The sequence below is a fragment of the Globicephala melas genome, chromosome 3 (genome assembly GCF_963455315.2).
Source record: "Globicephala melas chromosome 3, mGloMel1.2, whole genome shotgun sequence".
Lineage (NCBI taxonomy): Eukaryota > Metazoa > Chordata > Mammalia > Artiodactyla > Delphinidae > Globicephala > Globicephala melas.
The window spans coordinates 168,195,408-168,222,429 of record NC_083316.1 but is presented as its reverse complement, the minus strand read 5'-3'; the positions used below and the strand labels follow the sequence as shown (position 1 = coordinate 168,222,429).

General features: G+C 59.1%; 1 protein-coding gene across 5 annotated transcripts; it reads right to left on the bottom strand.

Moving 5' to 3' along the window:
- Positions 1-286: 286 nt before the first annotated feature.
- Positions 287-20,016, bottom strand: ZBTB7A (zinc finger and BTB domain containing 7A). 5 transcript variants are annotated; one of them, XM_030879278.3, is made up of 3 exons: positions 19,141-20,016; positions 8,180-9,453; positions 287-4,269 (listed from the first exon to the last, which is right to left on the bottom strand). In XM_030879278.3, the coding sequence occupies exons 2-3, from the start codon at positions 9,436-9,438 to the stop codon at positions 3,768-3,770; spliced, it is 1,761 nt and encodes a 586-aa protein (XP_030735138.1). In that variant the 5' UTR covers positions 9,439-9,453; positions 19,141-20,016; the 3' UTR covers positions 287-3,767. The 5 variants fall into 5 exon arrangements, with proteins under 5 accessions (XP_030735138.1, XP_030735140.1, XP_060153354.1 ...); XM_030879280.3 differs by lacking the exon at positions 19,141-20,016 and adding an exon at positions 17,893-18,147; XM_060297371.2 differs by lacking the exon at positions 19,141-20,016 and adding an exon at positions 16,904-17,761.
- Between the last annotated feature and the right edge of the window lie 7,006 nt (positions 20,017-27,022).

Below are 27,022 nucleotides of genomic sequence, written 5' to 3'. Positions count from 1 at the left end.
TGAAGGGGCTGGGGGACCCCTCCCCCCTACCTAAGACCCCCTCCCCCTTGGAAGGAAGCAAAGGGACAGCCACGTACAAACAGGGTGACAAGACAGGATAGCCATGAGGGGTCTCCTGGGCGAGCTGCCCACGGGGGGCAGACTTTGGTATGGCCCAGGGGAGCCCAGCTGGGCACAGGTCCAGACTCAAACTCTTGTCAGGCTGGGCCTGGTCCGGCACTTTACATTCACTGGTTTTTAAGGTTTGTATTTTTTTGCCTTTTTTTTTTTTCTCCTAATCTCAAAAGGTGGGGTGGGGATCAAGGTGAGGGGGCTAGCCAGGGGGCAGCAGCAAGGGTGCTAATCTCTCTCTCCCGGGTCCTGCAGGCTGGCGACCGCTCCAGGTGAGGGCTCCGGCCCCCACCATCCTGCTGGCCCACCGCCGTCGTCCCAGGACGCCCTCCCCCCCACCCCTGCCGGAGCCCCCTCCTGGAGTTCCCCCCACCTGGACCTCACTCATACACAAGCGCACACACACATTCACGCAGCTTCACCAAGATGATGGAAATAACAATTTCGCTGTTTTTCTTTTTTTCTTTTTTTTTTTTTTGTACCAGGCAGTTAAAAAAAAAAAAAAACACCCCAAAAAAAGAAACCACAAAAAAAAACCCCAAACAACCAAACAAAAAAACTTTTTGCTCTGTCCTTTCTGACCAGTCAGCACGTTCCCCCTCAAAATTTTTTTTTTGTTTGTTTCCTGAAACGCGAGAATTCAGCAGTATCTTTGGCAACACTTTATCACGACCTTAATTTAAAGAATAAAAATAAAATTGATCCACGTCTATATACAGTATGTGATTGCGCGGAGTTGGGGGGCAGGGCCTGGGCTGGGAGGGCGGGGGTCCCGGCTCTGGGCCCATGCAGATGCTGCGGCCCCCGGGGATGGGCTGGTGGGCAGCAGGAGAGGGGTTAAGGCGGAGTGGGTGGGCAAGGCTGGCAGAAGCTGAGCGCAGAGCTAGGGGTTGGGGTTTAGTGCAATTCCCGAGGAGGTTTGTGTTAAAGTGTGCTCGGCGGGGGTTCAGCCCTTGCCCCCGCTGTAGTCCCAGAGGCCTTAATCCCCCAAGCCTGGTCTCCCCCCACCCGGCCAGGACGACAGCTGTGATTTTTCAGTTGGTTTTATTGCGAGGGGGTGTGTGGGTAGTGGGGGAGAGGGCTGTCCCTTCAGGGAACCTCTCTGGGATGGGGTAGGGGTGCAGGTCCCCCTAGCCTGGGCACTCGAGCTCCCTGTTCAGCTTGCATGGGTTGTTCTCTGAGAGAGCTCGCCCCCACGATGCTGGGGTGTGGGCGGGGCCACCCGGCCCTGGGCTCCCCTGCCACCCCCCTCAGGAGGGGGGGTCCTGAGACATCTGGGGGGCTGACAGGCTCAGGGGTGGGGGGAGCAGGAGGAAACAAAAAAACTGTCCTGTAGAAACAATGATGAAAGTTGCCTTCTTTAAAAGCTTCCCTTTAAAAACAAGAAAGAGATGGGGTCTGTCACAGAACCAAGGGGCATGGGGTGACGGGCCAGCAGCTAGAGGCGGGGAGCGGGGACACCCCCCGCACCTCCGGCTTTTGACGAGGAAGGGTCTCCGCTCAGCAGAGCGTCTATTTACAGGGCCCCACGCTAGGGTTGCATATGCGACGGGGGATGGGTGGGGGGGGAGGAGGGTGCCCCGGCCTCTGGCGACACGGCCTCCCCAGCCCTGGCCCCAGTCCGTGGCCTGTGGCTCGGTCAATGCCGGGCCTTTGGGGAGCCAGAGGCTGGGGGGAGGCGGGTGCCAGCCCCCAGGTTACAGTCAGTGCCTTTGAGTAAAAAGAGGGGTGCAGTGGGGGGTGGAGTAAGGCCCTGGAGGTGAGGCCCCCTGTCACCCACCTAGGTGGGGATGGTGTATCCAAGATGGCAGCTCCTCGGTGGCCACAAGGAAGGGCGGCCATGTTGGAGGGTGGGGGGACAGCAAGGGTCGGGGGCAAGGGCAGGGAGACGGGATTGCTCCGGCTGGTTGGAAGGCCAGCCCTCTCTCGGGCCCATCCCTGAGCTGGGGAGTCGGTAAGGAGGGTCCCCGCGGACACGGGTGGCCACTGTATGGCTAGCAGGTGAGGAGACGTCTCCAAATCAGAACCCAAAAAGGGACAGAATGGGGCGGGGAGGTGCTGGGCGGGGTGGGGGGGACACGGCAGAAACACAAAAACCCCGCAGTCCTGCCTGCAAGGCGAGCCCCCATGGTAAAGCACAAATACCTCAGAAGGCTTCGCCCTCACCCGTGACTTCCTGACCCCCTTCTCACCTCGGGGAACAGAAGTGGATTCTACGTCTGTGGTGGGTTTCTTTTTTTATTATTTTGTACAAAAATAAATCGACTTTTAGGAATTTCTGTTTGCTCTCTCTCGCTCTCTCTCTCTCGCTCGCTCTCTCGCTCTTATTTATTTTTTTTTTGTCTTTTTGACTTTTCATAGAAGTTGGTTGCAACTTGTAAACATGTTTTTAAATTAAGAATTAAGATAAAGTGTAGTACCCGTTCTGTTACAAAGTGCCAAGACTTCTATTTGTGGTTGGTTGTCTTGTTGTTTTTTTTTTTTTTTCCTTTCATTTTTGTAAAATCTTGTTTTTATTGCTTTTGTGACATTGGAACTTCTGGACACTCTCGCTCCCCACATCCCTGCCACCGTGAGACCCTGCGTTCCCTCTGCTCTTGGCTCTCTCACCCCACAGTCGCCTGCTCCTCTGAGGAAAAGTATATTTTATATATATATATATCTATATATAAATTTTGTTTTTAAGGAGGAAAAGAAAAAAAATCTAAAAAGTGCTTTTAAAAATCGGGACAGGGCTAGGGGAAGGGGAGAGGGTGAAGACAAAAAGTTTCGAATCTCCAAACGTCTCATGGGGTCTGGGGTGGGCCTGGGTCGGAGGACCAAGACGGGGGTGGCAGGGGCACCCTGAGTGGCGGCCCGCAGGTCCCGCCGGGTTGTAAGTGCCGTGAAGGAAGGCGGCGGGGGCCCTTGGGGAGTCACCCTGGTGCCCTCCCCCCTTTCCCCGTCTTCTCCCCTTTCTCCACGCCTGGAAATAAATAGATTTGTGTCGCGGTGGCCAGGAGATCCGGGGGACCACAGGCAGGGACGGGAGGCAGGGAGGCAGGTGGGGAGACGGAGGGGGAGACCCCCACTTTGGAAGTGCCCTGAGGAAGGAGGGTGGGGGTGCGGATGGGGCCGTTTTAACGTCCGCTCACAGCGGACACAAATCATTTTTAAGGTCTTATCTCAAAAGACTCTAGAAATCAGCGGGGGCGGGGCAGGGCGAGGAAAAGAAAAGTCCCCCCCTCCCCCGCCATCCCCGGCCCACGCCCCCGTGACCACCCTCACCCCTGCTGGGACCTGGGGCCCTGATCGGGCCTCCGATGGGACCCCAGACCCCGAACCGCGGGGCGCCCGGGGAGCTCAGAACCCTCGTATCCCACAAAAACCCCAAGCTGAGCCCCGAAAGCCATCAACGGGGTGGGGGGCAAGCGGGGCTGGGGGTGGGGGGGCGAGGGTCCCCGTGGAGGGAGAGAACATCATGAAGGAGAAAAATCTGAGAAAAGCACTACCCTAGATTCTGTGACGCTTCATATATATATATCTGTATATATATATATATAGATATAGATATCTGTATATAGATAGATTTCTTTTTTTGTGTTTTTTGGGGGTGGTGGGTGATTTGCTCTCTCTCTCTCTCTTTCTCGGGTTTCTGTTTTCTCTTTTTTTGGTTTTCAAGCGAGTCCGGCCGCGAAGCTGCCATCGGCGGTGGCCCCGGCGCCCCCATCGCCTCCCCCAGCGGCGCCCGCTACATTCAACCTGCCCAGGCCGTCGGGGCTGGCCTCGTCCTCATCCTCGTCCTCGTCCTTAAAGTGCTTCTCCTGGCCATTGCGCCGCGCGTCCGGCGACCCGGGCGGGGCAGGGGCGCCGGGCGGCACAGGGGCCCCCGGTGCAGGGGCGGGGTCGGGCCCCCCAAGCCCGCCACCCCGCACCCGGGGCTTGCGGCCGCGGCGTGAGGGCACGCCGTTGCAGCCGTCCTTCTTGAGGTGTCTGTGCAGGTGGTCGGAGCGCACGAACGTCTTGCAGCAGCTGTCGCACTGGTAGGGGCGCAGGCCAGTGTGGACGCGCATGTGGTTCTTCAGGTCGTAGTTGTGCGCGAACGCCGCCCCGCACTGCTGGCACAGGTACGGCTTCTCGCCCGTGTGCTTCCTCATGTGCACCTTGAGCTTGTCCTGCCTGTGGACGGGCCGAGGGTCAGCTGGCGCCCGGCCGGGCCCATGCCCAGGATGGAAGCCCCCCGTCCCCGCCAGCCTCGGCGCGGGGAAACCGGGACCCTTGCAGAAAGGTGGGCTGCGGCAGGGGCGCCCCCGTTTTGCGGGGAAAGGGGGTGCGGGTCCCCATTCTGAGAACAGCACCAAGGAACCCACTAAGGTGTGAAAAGGGTCTTGGACCCCGCTCGCTGTGTGGCCACGGGGAAATGGCTGAACCTCTCTGAAACCCAGTTTTTCTTTTGGCCGCACTGCGGGATCTTAGTTCCCCCACCAGGGAATCAAATCCATGCCCCCTGCAGTGGAAGCGCAGAGTCTTAACCACTGGACCACCAGGGAAGTCCCACTGAAACCCTTTTCTTATGCATAGGAGGAGGAAGATAACAGGCCTCCCTCCCACCTGGGGCTCTGCCCAGTGGCAGGTGCATGGCTTCACACTACAGGCATTTACTGAGCACCTGCTGCATAGCAGACCCCGTTCCAGGTGCTGAAAATGCTACAAGGAACAAGGAGGAATGCTGGAGTATTTGGTAACAGAGAGGGTTAAGCTGTCCTGGCTTTAGCACTGAAAGTTCTGTGTCCTGGGAAACCCCTCAGTCACTGAAAATCCAGAGCAGCTGGTGACAGTAGTAACCAAGTCCCCACCCCAGGGACCCCACCCCCTACCCCCAGTTCCTGCCAGATCTCCCCTCACCTCTGCCTCCCTCTGCTCTGGCCACACTGGCTTCCTGGCTGTCACCCCAACACGCTGATAACAAGGAGCCTACCTCAGGGCCTTTAAACATGCTGTTCTGGCTACCTGGAGCACTTTTTTCCCTCCCAGATCTTCACAGTTGAATTTCAGCCCAAACGTGATCTCCTCAGAGAGGCCCTCCCAGACTCCCTCAACCCCGGTCCCTCATGCCACCGCCTTTGTTTCTCATCTGTCTCCCTGACTGGACTGTGAGCCCTGAAAACAGGGACTGGGTGTGATTCCAGGGCCCCTCCATGCCCATCTCACCCACAGGGAACTGTGTGGACCTGGCTCAGCCTGGGGCCTTTGGCCCACAAAGCTGGTCACCATATCAGCTCTGGGGAGGCTATGGCCCAGGTGTTGCTCTGTCCCCTTGAGCCCTTGAAATGTGGCTGGTCCAAGGTGAGATGCGTAAGAAGTGCAAAAGGCACCCCAGATTCTGAAGACTTCATTTGCTCAATGTACTGTACAATATCTCATTTATAATTTTGCTTATTGATCACATATTGAAATAGAACTAATGGACTATGTAAAGTATGATTAAAATTACTTTCACCTGTTTCTTTCACTTTTTAAAAATGTGGCTGCCAGAAAATGTAGAGTCACGGAGGTGGCTCACATGATATTTCTATTGTCCTATGCTGGTCCATAGTGATGGGGGTGGATTCCTGCCTGGAATCCACAAGGCAGGGGCAGGGACCTGGGTCTCCAGAGCTCTGGGTAGAATCTGACCTGCTCCTTGCTGCAGACTCTTATGCTCCACTGAGTCACTCAGGGTCTCTCCCTTCTGATGCCCACCAGACTGAGAGCTTCTTCAGTGCCAGGACTAATAAACTCCTACTCATCCTTCAAAGCCCCACCGGAAATGCCCCTCCTCCTCCACGAAATCTTTCCCAACCCCGAGACAAAGGCCTGCACCCTCCTCCCCCCAGGCTCTTTCAGTCCCAAGTCCCTCCCTCTGGCACCTCCCACAGAGCTGGTGTCCCTGCTTGGCCTAACTTCTATGGCTTCTTACTGTTCTGAGGATCAAGACCTGGACCTTTGCAACCAGACCCCCTGCCTATTCTCTGGCCCCGTTATACCCCCACGTGAGCCAGCAGAACCTGGGCCACAATAAACTCATCGCTCCCTGGATTATCTTGAGCTGTTACCAGAAAGAGGATGGCAAGGGCCAGGCACTTCCCGCCACCGCCTACCCCGCCTCCTAGGAGCCGGCTAACATGGTCTCCCAGTTGTCCCACTCAGACCCTGGGGCCAGGTCACGGAGGGAACAGGAGGGACTCGGATTGTTCTAGCACTGTACAGAGATGTCCCTAGCTGAGGCTTGGAGGCTCAGAGAGGGGAAGTGACTTGCCCTGAGTTGCACAGAGGGTTGGGGGCTGTCCCAATGTGGGGTGGGGGTGGAGGAAGCCCCAGTTTCATCACTTCAAGCCCCGGCCTGGGTAATTATAGCCCCGGCCGCCACAGGCCCTGCTTACTCAACTCTCTAGTGTGACTCAGAGGGGCCCCTGGGCTCCCCAGCCTGGAGGGAGGGGCGGGGGCTGGGGCCCTGGGGGGCAGAGAGGAGCCAGGTGGGCACCTGGGAGGAAGAGGCCTGGCCTGGTGGCCCTCTCTATGCCTCAGTTTCCTAGAACGGCAAACAGGATCAGCCCTGGGTTGAGGGCGGGGTGGCCAAGAGAGCTCCAGGCCAGAAGGTGAAACTGAGCCTGGCTGAGGGTGGGGGCGTGGGGGAAGGTGTCACCTCTCCAGGCTCTGGCTTGCTGGGCCTCTACCAGGCTGCTCCTCCCAGGCTCTAAGACCCCTGAGGGCAGGACCCACAGCCAGCCCAGTCCACCATCTCCACATCTGGAGCAAGAGGGAGGCCCCTAAGACCAGCGGCACCCCAATCTCACCAAAGGGGGGGAGCCAGGCCACCCACCAGGCTGCCTGCCTCCCGGCCAGTGCCCTTTACCCCTGCCTGGCACTCCTGGGCCCTGGAGTCCCAGCCACACCCTCCTCTCCTGGCTTGCTGGGGAGGGGGCCCAGGTGCTGGTCCGGGGGTCAGCTCCCAGATCCTGTCCCCACAGGGCAGGGCCGGGAAGCTGGGACAATGGCCTCTTTCTTCGGCCTGGGTGGGTGTGGCTTGGGGAACCCCGGGGCTGGTGAGGGTAGGGGGTGATGCTGAGTCACCCAGCCTGGCTAGGCCCCCACACACCAGCCCCCCGCTCCCACTGGGCTGGCCCACAAGGCCCAGCCTGCCACCTCTGGACTCTTAAGACCAGATCGCAAAATCCCCCCAGCCTGGCCTCAAACTCCTCCTGTCCAGGGACCAAGCCCAACGGCTCCCGTGCCCTTTTCCCTCCACTGGTTGTGGCGAGTCCCTAAGCTGAACTGGCCTCAGGGCCTTTGCACTGGCTCTTCCCTCTGCCTCTCCCTTTCCCGCTCCCCACGGCTCCCTCCTTCTCCTCCTTCAGCTCTCAGTCCTCGGGGAAGCCTCCCTGTTTAAGGCAGCACCTACAACCACACCCCGACCCTGTTCTCTGCTCTTTTCCTCCCTGGCACTTTCCACCAACTAGTGTTATCAGTTCTGCGGTTTTATCTCGCACATGCTCCGTCGCCCCCACGGGGATTTTGGCTTGTCCGTCCACTTTTAGAACAGGGCCTGGCACCCAGCAGGCACTCCATAAATGTTGGCTGAATGAAGCAAGTCCCCCGGGCTCACGGAAGACTTCAAAGTTACCTAACGACCAGAACTCCCTGCTCCCAGTGAGGCTGTCACCCTCTCCCAAGGCCCAAATGCTCCAGTCGGGATGAGAAGAACCACCCAGGGAAAAGGAAGAAAAGCAACTCCTTGGGCCCTTCCTTCCAGCCTCACACAGGTCGGCACCGCCTGGCACGCTTTATGTTCTAGTGGTCACCTTGTTTAGGGCCTGCGCGGCACCACCCACCCAGGCTCTCTCGACAGGCGCATGGGGGTCGGGGGTGCCTTGATGGACAAGGCACCCTTGCAGGGCAGGGCGCGGTGTTGTTTTCGCACGCGGAGGCAGGGTGTGAGCGTGCTCGCGCAGGCGGGGCAGGGGGTCCCCGTGTGGCTGCTTTTGGGGCAAAGGGCCCCCAGGAAGCACCCCCCTCCCCCACGCCCCCCGCCGCGGTGGCGCCGGCTCACCTGGTGAATCGGACCTTGCAGATGTTACACTCGTAGGGCTTCTCGCCCGTGTGGGTCCGGATGTGCCGCGGCAGCTTGCCGGCGCCCTGGATGACCTTCTCGCAGATGGGGCACTTCTGGAAGGCCTTAGCCCGGATCTTCTTCTCCACCTTCTGCGACCAGGCCGGGTAGACGTCGCCGTCGTGGGCGCCGCTGAAGTACTTCAGGTAGTAGTCCACGACGCCCTTGTCATCCGCCCGTGACTCCTCGTCGCTGTCCCCCGCCGTCGCCGCTCCCGCCCGGCCCACCGACGACATCATCTGCTGCAGCAGTGTGCTGGCCGCCAGCCCGTCCGTGTCGGCCCCGTCCCCGTCCTCGCCCTCGGCCGTGCCCGACAGGAAGCCCGGAGAGTCGCCCGGCTCCGGGGCCGCCTCTGACAGCGAGGCTGCCTCCTCCTCCCCGCCCCGGCCGTAGTGGCCGTTCTGTGTGGCGGTGGACGGCTGGGCCACGGGGGGTGGGAAGAGGCCCCCAGCGGGGGCGTCGTCATCACGCTCCGGCCACAGACCTGGGTTGCTATCTCCCTCATCCCCGTCCCCGGCCGGGGGTCGCTCGGCTGGGGGGCCGGGCCCGTAGAAGTCCAAGCCATTGCAGTCGCCGGCAGCCACGGCGGCCACGGCAGCGGCCACGGCCTCCTTGGTGGCGTCCAGGTCATCGTCGGATGCGCCAAAGGCAGACCATGGGAATGAGGCGGCGGCGGCGGCGGGCAGGCTGTTCATGGGGTTGCTCTGGAAGAACTCGAGGTACTCCTTGGCGCGAAGGAGGTTTCGCTGATCAATTTGATCTACGAGGTCCAGCTGGCCGGCATCGGCACCCGCATCGGCCGCCAGGATCTGCCGGTCGAGGAGGTCGGCGCAGACGTGGCTCACGGCGGGGATCTCGAGCAGGCGGGCGGCGCTGAGGATGTCGCCCACGTTGGCTGTGCTGACGGTGAGCGTGGCCGTGTAGGCGAAATCCATGAGGGCCGTGAGCGCCTCGGCGCTGACGAAGTCGATCTCGTACACGTTCTGCTGGTCCACCACGGCACCCGACGTGAACAGCTTCTTGAAGTACTGGCTGCAGGCAGCCAGCACCGAGCGGTGCGTGGGGAACTCACGGCCCTCCACCAGGATCACCACGTCGCACAGCAGGCCCTGCGTCCGCTGCTCGTTGAGTCCGCTCAGAATGTCGCTGCTGTGGTCGGGGAACGGGATCCCGATGGGGCCGTCCACGCCGCCGGCCATCTTCCGCGCCGAGACCTGCAGCGCCGGGGAGGAAGGGGCGGTCGTGAGGGACAGGGAGGGCCGGGCCCACTGGCTGGGCTGCGAGGCCCTCAGAAAGTAGTGCCCCCACCTCCCCCACCAGCCTCGGTTTCCCAAGCTCTGCATCAGGATGGTCCATGGCTGGTTCTGCATCATCAAAGTGAGAGGACGTTGGCGAAACCCAACTGGGTGCTTCAGAGATGAACACCGGCCCCCCTCCCGGCTTTACGAGAGAGGGGAGTGCCTGTCCAAAGGACAATTTGAAGTGGCGTGGGAGCACACAGAAGGTGCTCAATAAATGCCCAACACAAGTTGTTTCCTAATGAATCTGAGCACGGGATTCTGCCCATGCCCTCTCTAGGAGGCCACAGCGGTGACATAAGGCACCCACCGTGCGCTGCCCTGGCTGAGCGCCCAGCAGTCCCAGAGGCAGCACCGTCTCCACCGCAGAGGTGAGAAAATGAGGCTCAGGCTCAGGGAGTCCCAGGGGCCCATGGCTGCACCTCAACTCAAACCCAGGGCAACTGACCCAAGAGCCAATATCCAACCAGCATGGCCGTCCATCCCTGCCTAGCCCCTCGGCCTCCCTAACCTTCTCTCCTGCCTCCTGGTCGGGCCCAGTTCTCTTGGGGGGCTCTGAGTCAGGAAGGGGTAAGGCCAAGACCCAGGGACCTGGCCAGGGTCATCAGGGCCGTGGGCGTGCCCTGGTGGGGTGGGGCGGTGACTCTGCAGGACAGACCCCTTCCTGCCCTGTGGAACCCCTAGGACGTGGCTCAACCCTCGCAGTGAGTAACTGGGGGAAACCAGGCCACTGCCTGATGCTCCTCCCTGCCCACTCAAGCTGACCCTGTCAAGGAGGAGTGGGGGGCCAGGGGGCCTCCTGCCCACCTCCTGCCTGGCCAGCCCCTCTCCTTTTGGCCACCCTGTTTGCACTGTTCAGCCCGGGACGAGACCCTGCCACTCTCCGGGCCTCAGTCTCCCCATCTGTCAAATGGGCAGAAGCCTTTGGAAAAGCAGGGCCACGGGGGGGACTCTGTCCCGCCCCTCTCCCCTGCCTCCTATTTTCCGCCTTCCCCTGGGCTGTGACTCATCCACCCACTTGGGCGCTTGTGCAACCCTCTGGCTCTGTCCCCACCCCTCCACCCTCTCCGGGGAGCCCCCAGCCGCCCCAAGCCACCCAACAAAACCCACATTCCTCCAGGCCCAGCCAGCCTGCTTTCAGGCCAGAGCCTCTGCATGTCTCTGGGGAGAGGGCCTGAACCGGGCCTTCCTCAGCCTCTAAAGACCCCAGGACCCCCAGCTGGGTGACCCAGCTCAGCTCTAACACAGATCCCTCCCACTGTGCCTCTAGTGGGATACAGGCGGCTGGCCCGGCAAGGGAGCTGGGCTTGGTCTGGTTAGTCCTAAGGCCAGGGTAGGCCTGTCCCGACCCAGGGCCGCCCTGCGAATGGGGTCCAGGCCTTGGGGCCGACACAGAGGCCTTTGTGTGGCGTGCAGGCGGCCAGTGCACTTCCCGGGACGCCTCTCTCCGCCGCCCGCCCTCTTTCCCGCCGACCGCACCAGCTGCTTAGCTCCCACCTCTGTTCCGCCAGCCCGCGGTGGGTGGCGGGGCAGGCTCAGATGTGGCTGCTGGGAGCAGGAGGAAGGGGATGGGGGCGCGACCCCCCCCCCAGGCTCGGCCACGGGAAGCCTCGGCAGAGCCCCCTGTGGCGGCTTCCACCCCCTGCCACCATCTGCCGTCTGGCCCCGGGCCCCAGGGAGCGAGTGGGCAGATGGGACTCCGGATCAGACCGGCCTCGGCCCCTCCTCGCCCCTCCTCTGATCCGGGCCACCAACGCGCCAAGATGGCCACCCTGGCCCTGCTTGCCAGTGTCCCCTCAGGGGTCCTCCTGGGGCCTCTAGGTCGAGACCTGAATTGGTCCAGGTGACTCACCCCTCGCCACGGCCCCTCCACCCCCGCCTTCCCACCGGCACCAAGCCCACCGGGCCAGGCGCTGGCACATCCTTACTTCAAGCGTGAGGCTGCCCAGGCTCCCACTTGCTGGAAGCCACCCGGCTGGGAAGGAGCAAGCTCCAGCCTTGAACCTGGCCTGGGGCAATGTACCCAGCCCTGGGCCTGGATCTCCACCAGCTGGAGGAGCCGGGCCACATGCTAAGAGCCTGTTGTGTGGGGCAGCCCTTGGGTCTGGGCTGGGTCTGAGGGTCCGCACCCCTGTCCTTTCCCAGCTGGGGCCTCTATTTCCCGCACATAATCATCTGAGACCCTCCCCCAAAGGGCAGGGCCTGGGGCAATACCAGCCAAGGAAAGCCCCAGGGAAGTAGCATGACCCCCATTTACAGATGAGAACACCAAGGCCCAGAGACAGCTAGAATCCAGGCCAAGGGCACCCAGCAAGGCTGATCCAGGAGCTGACAGAGGCGAGAGGCTGGGGGTCCCCCAACCCTCCCTCCCCGACACCTCCCAGCCAGCCACAGCCCCTTCCCTGGCCCTGGAAACTAAGCTGACCCAGCCCTCTCTCCAGGAACATACGCCACCTGCCTGCCACGCCCGGGGCCACTGCCCTCCCCCTACCCGGGGCCTCTCAGGGCCCTCCCTCTAAGAAAGCAGAGGAAGACCCTGCCAGGTGGGAGAAGGAAGTCACGTGGGGTCCAGGCAGCAAAAAGCACCTATTACTGAGCACCCACTGTGCGCCACAGCACCGTCTCACCAGGTGACCCCTGTGGCTCCCTTCCTGGCTCTAAGAGGCCCTGCTGGCACCTGACACCTAGTAGGTGCCCCGACACGTGGCGGTTTCCTCGGTAATAATGAGCCAACGAAAATTCTCTCCTCCAGGAAGCCTCACCCCCTCAACGACCAGGGTCCCCTGAGCCCAGGCCCGCACCCACCCAGGGCCCCGTGTTTCATCACAGCTCCACCCCAACACTCGCCCTCATGGGATTTCCGGGGCCGTTCGATGCTGACTCGGCGGCTGGCCGAGGGGCAGGTCTCAGCAGGCTCTTCCTGGGCTGGAGGTGGGGCGCCCTCCTCCCTCTGGGCTGCTCCCAAGCCACCCTCCACCCCCCGCCCCCGGCCTCCCCTGGGCAGTGCACGGTAGGGGCGCAGCAAACGACAGGAGGAACCAAAGACCAAAGAGCTATGTGCTGGAGAGCCCACACCCAGCCCCGCCCACCTGGCTGGCAGGCACACCCAGTACCAGGGGACTGTGCCAGTCCCACCTCCAATCTAACCTAGGGTCACTTGCTGCAGCAGGCAGCAAGGACCCGGGCCTGCTTTTTGCCCTCCCAGGGGGCCTCCTCTGTGCCCTGGAACCTTCAAGAACTAACTGGACCCTGGGCTTTAGAGATGAGGAGAGGCTCAGGGAGGTGATAAGGCCAGGGCAAGGTCACACAACAGACCGGCAGCCAGGCTGGGACTCAGATGCTCTGACTTGAGCCGGCCTGAGTTGACACCTCTCAACTACTAGGGATGCAGGGAGAGGTCAGGAGCGTCCTGACTTGGTCCCAGGAACAGCAGGTGTCACCCAGGAAGGACCCTAGGATTGTGGGAAAGGTGTCCTAAGCATGGGAAACAGCAGGGACAAAGGCTCAGCGGTGGGCACCTGGGAGAGGGGCAGGGGAAGGAGGCTAGAGAGTCCCCAAGGTCAGGTGCAAGGTGAGGGTTGGGGCCGGGCCTCCTCCTCCCCCCCACACTCCTCAGGGGGTGGCCAGCAGTGGATAGGTAGGTAATTGCCACCTGACGCCTTCCTGGAGGAGTGTCCAGGGATGCGGGCAGCTTAACAGGGGGTTAAGGCCTCCCTCCCTACAACTCAGGGAGAGAATGAAAGGAAACTATATAAGGGACCTCTAACACCTACTACCTGCCACAGCAGCCCGCGTCCATATCCTGGCTCCTCCATTTCCAAGCTGGGTGAACCTGGGCCAAGAAAAGCACCTCTCTGTGCCTCATTTTCCTTGGGGGTTGTGACAGTGGCAAAGGGTTCCACTCTCATCCTCTTAGCAAACTTTGGCCTAGGACCTACTGTGTGCCAGGGACAATCCCCAAAGGCCCAATGAGGCTGTTTACCCCCTCCCTTGTGGATTGGGGGCTTTGAACTTCACCTCTGAACGTCATTCCAGGAATCCAGCCCCCTCCCCAACTACTGTGTACCAAGGAAGTGTGTGGTGAGCCCCAGGAGGAAGCTGAGCCATCATGTGTGTGGGGGGGAAACCAGGCCCAGAGAGGGTGGGCGGCCGCCCCAAGGTCACACAGTAAGTCTGGCGCCCAGGTGCGGCTGCCAGGCCAGTGCCCAGCCGCCCCCGCCCCCTCCCAGCCTGGCAGCCTGTGTTGCAAGGTTGGTCCTGACGGGTTACCCCGCCCCGACCTGGTGCCAATCCCCGCCTGGCCCAGTACCGAGGCCGGGGTTTAATGGGACAGGAATGCAACGTCCTGATCAGGAGGTGGGGGGCACCAACGGCTCAGGGTGACTGCTGGCTGCCAGCTGTCAGCCTGCCCCCTGCCCGCCTGTCCTCGCAGGCCTCCCTCCAGGCCAGACACCAGCAGACAGGCCCTCGGCCATTTTATGTGTCCATTTATTGCCCTAAATGGGGAGGGGCTTCCTGCCCGGGGCCTTAAAGGGCCAGAGGCAGGAAGGTTGCAGGCCCAGTGGGAAGTGTGTGTGTGGAGGCTGGTGGGGGTGGGGACTAGGAGGTCATGGGGATCCCATCTGAGCCCCAACTCATGGGTGGGGCTGAGGCCCACCCTGTTCCCACGCTCTGAGTGCTGTCGTGGGCCAGGAAGTACAGCCCCGACACCAAGACCAGCTTCCAAGAGGAAGCCCTGTGAAGAAAGAGCCATTTTCAGTGGAAGTGGAAGGAATAAGCTTCCTGTCACCGGGAGTAACCAAAGCCAGGCTTCACAGAATCCCATCCGTGCCTACACTGCCCTCAACTCAGGCTGCACCTGCTTATCCAAGATGCCCAGGAGAGGCCTGGGTGACTTCCATCCAGACTGCTCCCTCCCTCCCCTGAGGCCAGCTTGTCACCTGGAGGTGCCTGTACCACCCCCAACCCCACCCACAGCCTGAGCAAGTGGACTGCTCGGCCTGGAAACCCCAAAGGGGTGCTTGGCCCACTGGGGCCCCAGTGTCCTATGCCTACAAATTCAGCCAGTTCCCTCCTATCAAACACATCCTGATGGGAGGTGGGACCGAGCCTTGTTTTCCAGTCAAACCCGAAAGGCGTGGGTGAGGACACTTCCACCAAGTGGCCGTCCACAGCCTGCTGGGGGGACAGATGGAGGGGCTGGTCCTTTGGCCAGATTCTCCACAGGGCGCCTTCCGCGCTTTGGTGCTCCAAAGACTCGGGACTCAGGCCGCAAGGGCAGGGGCTGTTCCTCAACGGGGCTTGACGGGAGCCTGGTCTGGATCACCTCAGCAGCAATGCTCATAGCTCTGGGAGGAAGGGTCTGTAACCACTGCCCCACTTCACAGGCCAGGAAACTGAGGCAACTTGCCCAGGGTCACACAGCAGAGCTGGATTTGAACACGGGTCACCTGTCTGGCTCCATCTGGCCAAACTAACTAGTCCTGCCAGGGCTCTACCCTCCTCTCCCACCACACACACTGCCCCCAGGTACCAGCAGGGGACTAAATCCCCCCACCCTGGGGGCCTCGGTGGGGGGAGGACAGCTTATTCTCACGCCCCCTCAGAGCTGCCCTGTGACAGCCCAGAAAAGGGAGAGGTTTGCCTGAGGTCACACAGGAAGCCTGGGGCAGGGCTGGAGTCCAGCTGACACCTGTGAACTCAGGGCATCAGAAAAGAGATGCAGGAGGGGCTCCCCCAGGCCCTGACACCACACAGCAGTCACTCAACAAACATTCCTGGGGAATCACTGAGTAAATCCTCACTTTTGGCCTAAAGGCAATCTCCCCATTGTATCGATGGCAAAACTGAGGTTGGCAGAAGGGAGGTGACCTCCCTAGGTGGACCTCAGGTGGAGCGGAGGGCTGGGCTGAGATTGGACCACGGTGGCCCCCACCCAAGCCTGTTCCTCTGGTCTCCACTGCCCAGGGCTGTTGCAGGGTGGTTTATGGTCTATCAGGTGCCTGGAGCACAAGATGACAGGTGGGGGGGTGTCTCAGACACACACACACACACACACACACCCTCCAGCAGAATCCCTGCTGTGTCCTGAGCTGACCCAGGTGCTTCCTCCATGAGGGAGGCAAGGAAAGGGAACACAGGTGGATCTGCAGGCAGTACCTGGGGGGAACCCACAACCACCTCATTTTACAGAGAAGGATGCTCAGGCTCCAAAAGGCCATGGGGCTTGTCCAAGGTCACAGAGCAAGTGGGCCAGCATTTGAAACCCCTGTGGACCCCCTCCTCGGGCCAGCTCTGCTTCAGAGGGGTTGGCCCTGACTCTTGGCTCTGGGAGGTGACCTGGGTCTCCTCGGAAATAATGGGTTGTAAAAACACAGAGCCCTGCCAGTCTCCAGGGGCCAAGGTGCCAAGGGGCGGGGCTGCAGCTCAGATGGGGTGGGAAGGGCCTGCCTCAGAAGACTGGGAGGCAGGGAGGCTAAGGCCCCTGCTGTGTGACCTTGGACACCTTGCTGCCCCTCTCTGAGCCTCACTGTCCTCTTGGGGCAAAGGCTCCATTTGGCAGACAGGTGCCTGCTGTGAACCTCCAAGCCCTCTGGAAGATAGGTGGGCCGGCGCCCCTCGGCTGTGACACACAAAGGACTTTGGACGCGTCCTAAACTAGGAGGCAGGACCACAAGGGTCAGACCCAGCTCTGGCTGGGTGACCTTGGGCTGCTCTCTGCTTCCCCCAGGGCCTCAGTCTTCCCTGCCCCATAGGGCACCACTCTGAGCCTTGCTCTAAGCCCCTGAGGCCCCACGCTAGCGTCTGGCCTCCCCTCCTGGTCTCAGTTTCCTCGCACGGCATCGGGGACCTCCACCAGCCCAACCAGCTTATGGGTCAGAGGGTTCCAAGGAAAAGAAGGGAAGGAAAAACGCCAGCACAAGGTATAGCTATTGCCTCGAGAACCTTCCCCAGTGGACGAAGGCTGAGCACTGCCGGGCCTCAGTCTCTCACACAGAGAAAAGGGTGCATGGGCTCCCCGCAGCCACCCGCTGCCGAGGGCCTCTGCTGAGAGTTGCGTGGCTCCCCGCCCGGGCCAGGGTGCTGACTGGCCACCACGCAGCCAGTCAGCCAATCAGAACTGAATAATAAATACCCCCCCAAAGTGACCCACGAATTAAAATTTCAGTGTCCCCGTTGGCTCCTCTTTCCTTCATTAGGCATGCGGATCCCAGGGCTTCGCTCTTCCAGCCACTGGCTCCTGCCCCCCCTTCTCCCCTAGGCTCCCGTCTCCACAGCGATGGCTGGCGGTAAACAGAGCCCCGAGCCCAACCGATAAGTGCCAGGCCCCACCCGGGGTGGCCCTCGGGGGAGAATGCCCCCCTACCTGGAGCCTCCGGGGCCTGGGCAGCAGCAGGGCCTAGCCTGGACTCCCCGGACCTCTCCCAAGACCAGCTCTGCCAGTAGGAAGTGATCGGCTGGTCCTGGGGAGGGCCCCCCAGTGTGGGAGCGGCACACTCAGGGTTACGCCCTGGCCCTGTTGGGGTGGGGGTGGGGGGCTGACATGGAATCCTGGACGCCCTCTCCGGCCGGGCCTGCTCCGGCCCTGGTCCGGGAGGCAGCTGGCAGGGAGGGGGGGTGGGGGAAGCCAAGCAAGCCCGCCACCCATGGGTGAGCCAGGTGGGCACACCCGGTGGAGGGGCACCAACACCTCTCTCACTTCCGCCGCCTGGCTAGGGGGAGAGAGGAGTTGCCTACCTCCCCCTGCCACCCCGCCAACTGCTGGCTACATTCCCCAAACATTTAGTGGGTGCCCACAGGGTGCCCGGGCCTGGTTGGACAGCGGTCTCTTGCCGCGGTCCACCGGACTCCCTCACCGCCGGCCAGCCAGCGCGGACAGTGCCTCCCAGGACCCGCAAAGGCCTGGGCCCCGGGGGATGCACCGGCCCCAGGTCAGGCCCCTGCCTGGTTCCCAGGCCCGGGGCTGGGGGAGGGGGCCGGTTCCTAGGCCGGGGAGGGAGGCAGAGCGAGGGAGGGGGCCGGATCCCACCAGTTCACCCCCTCCTCTGCCCGGGCTCAGGGTTCGCACGTGGTGGTGGCGTCAAGGGGAAGGAGGGGTGTCCGGGCCAGAGGAGACGGGGTCACGCGCTTTGGGGGCGCGGGCGGGGCAGAGGGGTGCTCTCTGCTCCCTACCCCGGGGCCGGGGCCGGACGGCCGCGCGGGCAGGGCGAGGGGCCAGGCCGGTCCCCCCGCCCAGGGCTGAGTCAGGCCCGGGCGGGGGCAGGAAGCGGCCCCCTCCCCCGCCCCGGCCGCAGTGCGCGGCCCCCGCCCCGGCCCGCGGGCCCCCACCGCGCCGCCCGCGCGGGGGGCTCCTACCTCCTTCCCGGGGCAGCGGCGAGGGGGCCCGGCCCCGGCGGCGGCGGTGGCGGCGGCTGCGGCTGGGCTGGCTCCCTCCGAGGGGCCGGGAGGCGGCAGTGAGCCTGGCCCCGCGCCACCCCCCGCCGCCGGCGGCCAATCCCCACCCGGGCTGGGGGGAGGGCGATGCAAATTACCCCGGATCTGGGTCCGCCCGCCCGCCTCCCCCACGCCCGGGCCCAGCCTGCACTAGGCCGCGCATCCCCGGGCTCGCCTGCGCCGCGCGGCCGCCCGGGCCGCCGCCCTCCCCGGGGAGCGCCGGGTGGGTGACCCCCCCCCCCGGGGCGGGGGGCTGAGGGGAGGGGGGCTGGGGACGGTTACACAACCAGGCGGGGAGGGGCCCCGAGGCGGGGAGGGGGCCGGCCCGCGGGCCGCGCAGCCGGAAGCCGGGGACAGCCACCGGCCCCCGGCAAGGGGAGCCCGGCTCCAGGCCCCGCCCTCTGGCCGGCAGGGCCCGCCCTCGAGCCGCGCCGCGCGATCGGCCCGCGCCCATTGGCTCTCCAGCCCGCCGCTCACCGCCCCTCCTCCGCACCGCCCCTACCCGCGGGCCGCGGCGGACCGCCAGCGCAGGGCACCCTGGGACTTGTAGTCCTATCCGCCTGCCACCTGCCAGCCGCGAGCGCGGGGGAACTACAATACCCAGAGGCCCGAGCGGCCGCGCCCGCCCACCCGGACACCCCACCCCTTCCCCCTCCTTTGCAAAGCCCCCCTCCCTGTTTTTTCAGCCCCCTCCCCCCCCCTCCCCCATGGAGCTCAATCCTGGCCAACTCCAACGTATGCACGCAGCACCGAATAGGCCCCCGGGGGGCGAGAGCGCCCCCAGTACCCAGCTGCAAACTTAGCACGCGACGCGCCCCCCTATCTCCCCACGCCGGCTCCCCCCACCCTCAATGCAGCCCCGCTTCCCCTCCCCCTCTCCCCGCGCGCCTGGGAGCCCCGAAAAACCATGCACGGAGGGGGGGGGCTGGCGCACAAGCCCATGCACTTCGCCCCCAATACCCACTCCCGGGCGGCGCCCCCTCCCCGCCCTCGGGATCCAGGGCGCCTCCCGCCTCCAGGCAGCTGCCAACCACCCCCTCCTCTGAAACTTGCGGGAGGTCCCCGGCTCCCGGGATCGCCCCTTCCCGAGAGGGCAGGGGTGGGCGCAGCGCCCCCGGCCCGTCCCCGCCCTGCACCCCGCGCTGGGGGCTCCGCCGGGCGCTGACTTACCTCTCGGGGCCGGGCCGGGGCCGGGCCGGGCCGGGGCGCGCGGGGCCGGGGCCCGGAGTTGGGACTGGTCTCCTCGGCCGCTCGCCTCTGGGGTCCGCGTCTCGCTCTCCCCTCTCTGGCTCTCCCCTCGTCGCTCCCTCGCTCCGGCGGCGGCGTCACTGCCCCTACAGTAACTGTACAGTACAGCCAAAGCCCCGTATGATGCTCGCGACTCCCTTCCTGGTTTCTCCGAGGGCAAGAGGGGTCCTCCCTTGTCTTAAAGGTGCCGCAGCCGCCGGCCCCCCCACGCCCAGCCCGCCCCCCCCCACCCCGGCCTCAGAGGCCAGAACAGGCTCGGCAGGTCCCCTCTTGCCACGTCTCTGCCCTCCCGTGGGGCTTCGCCCGCTGCGCTGGGGAGACCGGGCTGTTATTAGGTTTTGTCAAGTTGGTGGGGGGGTCCAGCCCGCCCCCGGCGCGCCCCCCCCTCCTCTGACCTCTCCGCCCCGCTGCGCGGCGCCGTGCCAGCCTGCCAGCTTATCTGGCCCCAGAGCTCCCCGGGGCGCGGGGGGAGCGGGCCCCCCGGGGTGGAGGGGGTGGGGGCCTCCAGATAAACAGGCCCCCAGCCTCTGCGCAGAGGCGGGTGCGGGGGGGCGCGGGCTTTGCCCCCGACGCCTGGGGCGTGGCAGGATGGCAGCGGGGGCGGGGAGGGCTGTGCGCACTGCGAGGAGAGACGCGGGCGTGGGTCGCGGCTGCCCGGGCTGCTGGGGGTAGGGGGGGCGCGAGGGGGTGGGGACCTCGGGCCTGGCGCCGGCCCTCCCCGGGCCTCAGTTTGCCCAGCCGCGGAAGGGACCCGGGGGCAGGCTTTCAGCTGACTGCTTGGGTCCGCTGGGCTCCCGGGTCCCTCAATGAAACAGCCAACCTGCCCGCCCGAGATTATATAAAGGAGTCGCCTCCGCCCGCTGCGCCAGGGGCGTAGCGGGGGAAGGGGTTGGCGAGGGGCGGGCTGGGCTGTTGTTTTCCCGGCTTTCCAAGTTCCCCCACCCATCTGCGGGCCACTGGGCGGGACGGGGTCCCGGCCCCGGACGCCTGGGTTCTGCGGTCCTCTCCCGCAAGGGTCTGCGTGGCTCGGGAGGGGCGGAGGTGGGGAGTGGGGAGGCGTTGGCTCAGCCCAACTTTTTTTCCCTGTCCATTTCTCCCACTTCCTCCCCGGTCGTGGGAGAGGTCCGGCGGGGGACGGGGGAGGGGGAGGAGGGGACGAGGGGTGAGAACAGCCTGACCCGGCCCGGCCGACTGCCCGTTGCACACAGTAGGCGTCCAGAGAGGGCTGGCTGGTGCGATCAGCCGCCTGGGGAGCTCTGAGCCTCAGTTTCCCCTTCCTTATTCCCTTGGTCGGAGAGGGCTGGCACCTGCTTCGTAGCTGTCGTTTACTGAACGCTTCTCTGGTGGCTGGCTCTGTCCGGGGTCCTGTTTACCTTCATTCTAACATCTAATGCCATTATCATGATCATTATTTATTGTTATTATCATTTTTACCACCATTACCTTACAGGCAGGAAACTTCCACTGCCGTGGGTGAAATGCACCCCGTTTGTCCTTCTCCGACTTCAAAGCTTTCCTCCCCCCACCCCAACCTCCTGCACTTTACTGCCTCTTCACACACGTATTAAAAGTGCCTTTAAACGCCCAAATGGGTTGAATTGGCTTTTGTAATAATAATTGGGCTTCAAGGGGAAACCCGGGAGGCCCCCAGAAGGGAAGCGACAGCCCCAGGACTTGCAGCCTGAAACCAGCCCCGGGGTAGGTGGAAAGGGACTGAGGGAGGGGCCGCATGCGTCTAGCGTGAGGGCGGAGCCCAGGGACTTTGTTCTAACGACCCTGCCTGGGATATAAGCCCTCTTCCTTCCAACGTGCAGGTCCCAGGGCAGTGCTTGGTCTCTGTAGATACCTGAACCTCAAGCCTTAGTCCTCAATGGTCTCTTTTGCCATCCCGCCCAAGCTCCACCCACTCAGCCAGAGCAGGGGTGACTCAGGGTCCCCTCTGTACCACCCAGCCTCAGATATCTGGCACCCTTCTCTACAGTTAATAACCTGACTCAGAAGGGGCAGGGAACTCGTATGTAGGATTGGCGTTGAATCTAATCCTTATCAGGCCCTGGGAAAAAACAGGGATCATATGATTTCCATCTTAACATTTGAGGAAATTGAGACCCAGAGAGGGACAGTGGCCAAGGATGTTGAACCCAGCTTCACCTGACTCTGGACCCTGCCGGAAGGGCTGTGGGCAGGTCCTTCAGAAAATAAATGCTGGGATGGTGTACCCCTACCCTGTGCCCACTCCTGTCCCTGCAGTGCAAAGAGAGGGAAGGGAGCAAAGCTTTGTCCTGACCCCCACTCCTCAGTCCCACCCCCTCCCCTCCCCAAAAAAAGATACCCAAGTAGATACTATTTGAAAACCTAATAAAGTATAAAAGATTGAGTTGCTGTGTGACCTTGGGCAGCTTACTTAACCTCTCTGACCCTCAGAGTCCTCTGTAAACAATAATGGTAGAGGGACTTCCCTGACGGTCCAGTAGTTAAGACACTGCACTTCCACTGCAGGGGGCATGGGTTCCATCCCTGGTCCTGCAACTAAGATCCCCACATGCCGCAGCGTGGCCAAAAAATAAAAATTAAAAAAAATGTTTTAATTAAAAAAGAATGATGGTAGAGACTTCCTAGGGTTGTGACAAAGGAGAAACAAGATGGTACATGTAACATACTTAAACAGAACAGTGCCTGCTGGTGGGAAGTCCTCAACACAGGATAGATGTGACCATGCTGTTATTGCTGTCATTATTATTATTATTTGAGCCATACCCTTCCCCCCACCCTGTTCCTGGCCAGTGTAGGGTTGAAACCCACATCTCCAAAGGTGAAAAATTCGCACACACACTCAAGGCATTTTTTTTTACCTCATTGGCAGACCCCACCCCCGCCAATGTGCTTGGCTAAAGGGTTCTTGGAATGTATCAGAACCAACTCCATCATAGCCATAAAACAATACAAAAGTTGATAAATACTTGAAACTTGCCTCAGAACAGATTTGTTCTAGGGTGAGTAGTAACACCAGCTCTCATTTTCTGAGTTCCACCTTTGTGTGTTATTTTAGTCTATCTGTGGAGCAGGGGTTATCATCCCTGATGTATGTGATAAAGACACCGAGACCCAGAGGGGGTAAGAAGTTTGCCAAAGTCACACAGCATGCCAGCGGGGTGACTTGAATTCGAGTTATATGGGCTAGGCTGCAAAGCTGTATAATATTTTGAACCGATAATTCTTGTCACCATAAACAGGTGTTGCTTCTGGGAGCAGAGTGAGAGAGCTTCTGTTTACTCTCTTTGATCTTTTGAATTTTGTATCATGCATTTATTACTTATAATAAAATAAAAAATACTTCTAAAGTAGCACATTACTTAACCTATGTGCTTCAAAGAACACTATCAAGAAAGTGAAAGAAAAACCTACAGAATGGGAGAAAATATTTGCAAATCGTAGATCTGATAAGGGTCTACTACCCAGGATATATAAAGAAATCTTTAACTCAACAATAAAAACACTACCAATTTTTTTAAGGGGCAAAGGATTTGAATAGACATTTCTCAAAAAAGATATATAAATAACCAATCAAGCTCATGAAAAGTTACCCAACATCATTAGTCATCAGGGAAATGCAAATCAAAACCACGAGGAGACACCACTTCACCCCTGCTAGGTTGGCTAGAATCAAAAAGACAGACTGTAACAAGTGTTGGTGAGGATGGAGAGAACCTGAAATCCTCATATGTGGCTGGTGGGAATGCAAAATGTTATAGCTGCTGTGGAAAACAGTTTGGCGCTTTCTCAAATGGTGAAGCAGAGAGTAACCATATGATCCCTCAATTCCACTCCTAGGTGTCTCTACCCAAGTGAAATGACAACAGGAATATCCATAACAGCATTATTCCTAAGAGCCAAAAGTAGAAACAGTCCAGGTGTCCATCGACTGATTAGTGGATAAGTAAAATGTGGTCCATCCATACAATAGAATATTATTCAGCCTTAAAAAGGAGTGAAGCACATACATGCTACAATGTGAATGAACCTTGAAAACATGATGCTCAGTGAAATAAACCAGACACAAAAGGCCACATAGTGTATGATTCCATGTACATGGAATGTCCAGAACAGGCAAATCCAGAGACAGAAAGTGGGTTAGTGGATGCCTGGAGCTGGGAGGTGTTGGAGAGAATGGGGTGGGGGGAGTGCACCAATAGACGTGAAGTTTCTTTTTAGGGTGATGAAAATGTTCTGGGATTAGATAGTGGCCATGGTTGCACAACTCTATTACTAGGCTAGAAACCACTGAATTAAACAATTTAAAGGGTGAATTGTATAGCATGTGAATTATATCTTAATAGAAATTATATAGAGAGAGTTACTTTTTTTAAAAAACAAATTTATTTATTTATTTGTTTTTGGCTGCATTGGGTCTTCGTTGCTGTGCACGGGCTTTCCCTAGTTAGGGCGAGCAGGGGCTACTCTTTGTTGCAGTGTGCAGGCTTCTCATTGCAGTGGCTTCTCTTTTGCAGAGCATGGGCTCTAGGCACACAGGCTTCAGTAGTTGTGGCATGCAGGCTCAGTAGTTGTGGTTCGCGGGCTTAGTTGCTCCACGGCATGTAGGATCTTCCCAGACCAGGGCTCGAACCCGTGTCCCCTGCATTGGCAGGTGGATTCTTAACCACTGCGTCACCAGGGAAGTCCCTAGAGTTACTTTTTTATTGAAGTATAGTTGGTTTACAATAGCTTTACTTTTTGGTTGAGGAACATTTTGCAGTTGACAAAATTCTTACATCTTTGTGATCTCATTTAAGCTTCCAAATACCTGAGATATTTTAAAAGAGGGTATCTCAGTTACTACAGAAGGTCATACGGGTGCTGAGCTTGGAAGGGGGACTGGAGTTCAGGTTTCCTGAGTCATAAAGGTTTTCAAGTGGGGATGTTAGCTGTCATCTAGGGAACTTCTTGGATGAGACAGGTTGAGTTTCTGAGAGCTCGCTCCCTCCTGGGGGAAGACGTGGAGGAGAATCTCAGGGCCAAGTGAGCTCTGGGCAAGAGGGAGCCCGCCATCTCTCCATCCCAGACCCCAGCTCCTCCACAACCTAGGGGGGTGGCTGTCTGAACCCCTAAGGCTCCCATGCATGAAGCTGGCATTTCTTGAGACCAATCTTCTTGTTCTGATTCTGCAGCCCAGGTGACCCTCCCACTCTGGGCCTCAGCTTACCAATGGCAGCGAGTGCCATACCTCTTTCACAGGCTCACAAAGCAGCCACCAAACAAGGCAAGGTGCCTTTGGGAACTTGGATCAGATGTCTTTAGGTTTTGCTTGCTTGTTTGTTTTGTTCTGTTTCTAAATTTTATATTGGGGCACAGTTGATGAACAATGTTGGACTAGTTTCAGGTGTACAGCAAAGTGATTCCATTATACATATACATGTATCTATTCTTTTTCAAATTCTTTTCCCATTTACATTACGTCTTTAGGTTTTTCAACAGGTATTGACTGTTCTCTCAACCACGACCCAAGAGGGAGTGGATGAGGGGCCTTCCCTGACTGCTGTGGGTGAATTAGGGGCTGTAGCTGGGCCAGGGGCCCAGGGGCCTCACAGCTCGAGGTGTTAAAACAGTTTCTGCCGTGGACCCGGGTTCGATCCCTGGTCGGGGAACTAAGATCCCACAAGTCGCGTGGCGCAGTCGAAACAAAACGAAACAAACAAAAACACAGTTTGCACATGGGCCTTGGGAATCCTAGCTGATATTCCTGGAGGAACTTCTGGGAAAGGGAGCTGCGGGGTAAGTGTTCCACTTTTGAAAAAGGCAGGGACATAGGCAGGTTCTAAAACCCGGGGTGGGGAGGTGGGAGGAATTGAGAGATTGAGATTGACATATATACACTATTGATACTATGTATAAAATAGATAACTAATGAGAACCTACTGTATAGCACAGGGAACTCTACTCAGAGCTCTGTGGTGAACTAAATGGGAAGGAAATCCAAAAAAGAGGGGATATATGTATACGTATACCTGATTCATTTTGCCATACAGCAGAAACTAATACAATATTGTAAAGAGCTATACTCCAATAAAAATTTTTTTTAAAATCTGCCTATAATTTGCATAATGTAGTTTATGAAATAGAGTCACTGCAACCACCTTGAAAAAATTAATAAATCAAATAAAACCCAGGAGGGGATCACTGAGCTTGATGTTGACGCCATGACGATTTTAGAACATTCTGCTCAGTGTTTGGTCTGCCTGGAAGCCCACTTAGCCAGCCCTTAGTGCCTCCCATGGACGAAGTCCCTGGTCTCCAGCTTACATTTTAGTGGCAAATACTGACAATAAGCAAAGAGACAGATAAAATCATTTCAGACAATTAGCGGCGAGTAACTGAATAGACAGTGATGGGGGCCTGGGGGCTGTTTTTTTAAAATGAACACATGTCAAAAGATTTTATTTCGTTCATTAATTAATGAGGGAACCAGCAAGATGCTACAACGGGTTCAAAGGAAAATCCGAAGAACATTCCTATAGAGACAGGTGAGCAATGCTGGAATGAATTACAGACAGAAGAAAACAGGACTGTGTATGATTCATTTGTATTTGTCTGGACAAGAATCATTGCCAGCGAGTTCCCTGGAGGTCCACTGGTTAGAACTCAGCGCTTTCACTGCCATGGTCCCAGGTTCAATACCTGGTCGGGGAGCTAAGATCCCACAAGCAGCGCCGCGTGGCCTAAATAAGTAAACAAATAAACAAAAGAAAACAAAAAAAGGATCATTGCCCTAAGTATCAGTTTTCTACACGTACACAGTTGTAGAATAGCCCAAAGATGGCAAAAGGTGAGAGACCTCATAGAATCAGACCATGGCTAGGTTTGTCTAGGGGCTAGTTCTGTTACTGAAATGATCATCAGGGAGAATTCTTCAAAGGAAGTGATACTGAGCAGAGATCTGAATGAGGATATGGGAGCAGGTTCCCAGGCCTGAGGGTAAAGGGTACAAGGTGGGACCGCCCCTCATGATGGAGGATCAGCCCGGAGGCCAGTATGGCTGGAGCAGCAGAGTCAGAGGGCAGTAAACGGGCACCTGCAGGCCAGGCAAGTGCTTTGGACTAAAGTGTCATGGATTCAGTCATAAAAAGGAGTGAAGCGCTGACACTCGCTACAACATGGAGGCGTCTTGAGAACACGGTGCTCAGTGAGAGAAGCCAGACACAGAAGGACTCATAGTGTGTGATTCCATGATGGGAAACGTCCAGAACAGGCAAATCCACAGACACAGAGAGTGGGTTTGTGGTTGCCAGGGCCTAGGGGAGGGGGAGGGGAGTGACTGCTAAGGGGGATGGGGTAGTTTTTGGGGGTGATGGAAATGTTCAAAAATTAGATAGTAGTGACGGTTGCACAGTTCTGTGAAAACCACTGAATTGTCCACATTAAAGAGTGAATATTCTGGTAGTGAATAACATCTCAATTTTTAAAAAGCAAAGAAACACCCATGTTTAATAACAGCCGTATTCACAATAGCTAAAATATGGAAACAACCCAAATGTACATTGACCGATGAATGAAAAAGCAAAATGTAGTCCATCCACACAATGAAATATTACTCAGTCTTAAAAAGGAAGGGGATTCTGACACCTGCTACTACATGGATGAAACTTGAGGACATGATCCTCAGTGAAATTAGCCAGACACAAAAGACAAATACTGTCTGATCCCACTCACAGGAGGTCCCTAGAGGAGTCACATCCACAGAGACAAGAAGTAGATGGTGGGGGCCAGGGGTTGGGGGAGGGGGTGGGGAGTCAGTGTTTCATGGGGACAG

Bases quoted from the DNA above. Each gene is read 5' to 3' on its own strand.
- ZBTB7A (XM_030879277.3), bottom strand. From the start codon at position 9,612: ATGATGCAGAACCAGCCATGGACCATCCTGATGCAGAGCTTGGGAAAC. The intron at 4,270-8,179 runs GTGAGCCGGCGC...GCCCGTCCACAG, and splicing joins TGCAAGGTCCGATTCACCAG to GCAGGACAAGCTCAAGGTGC.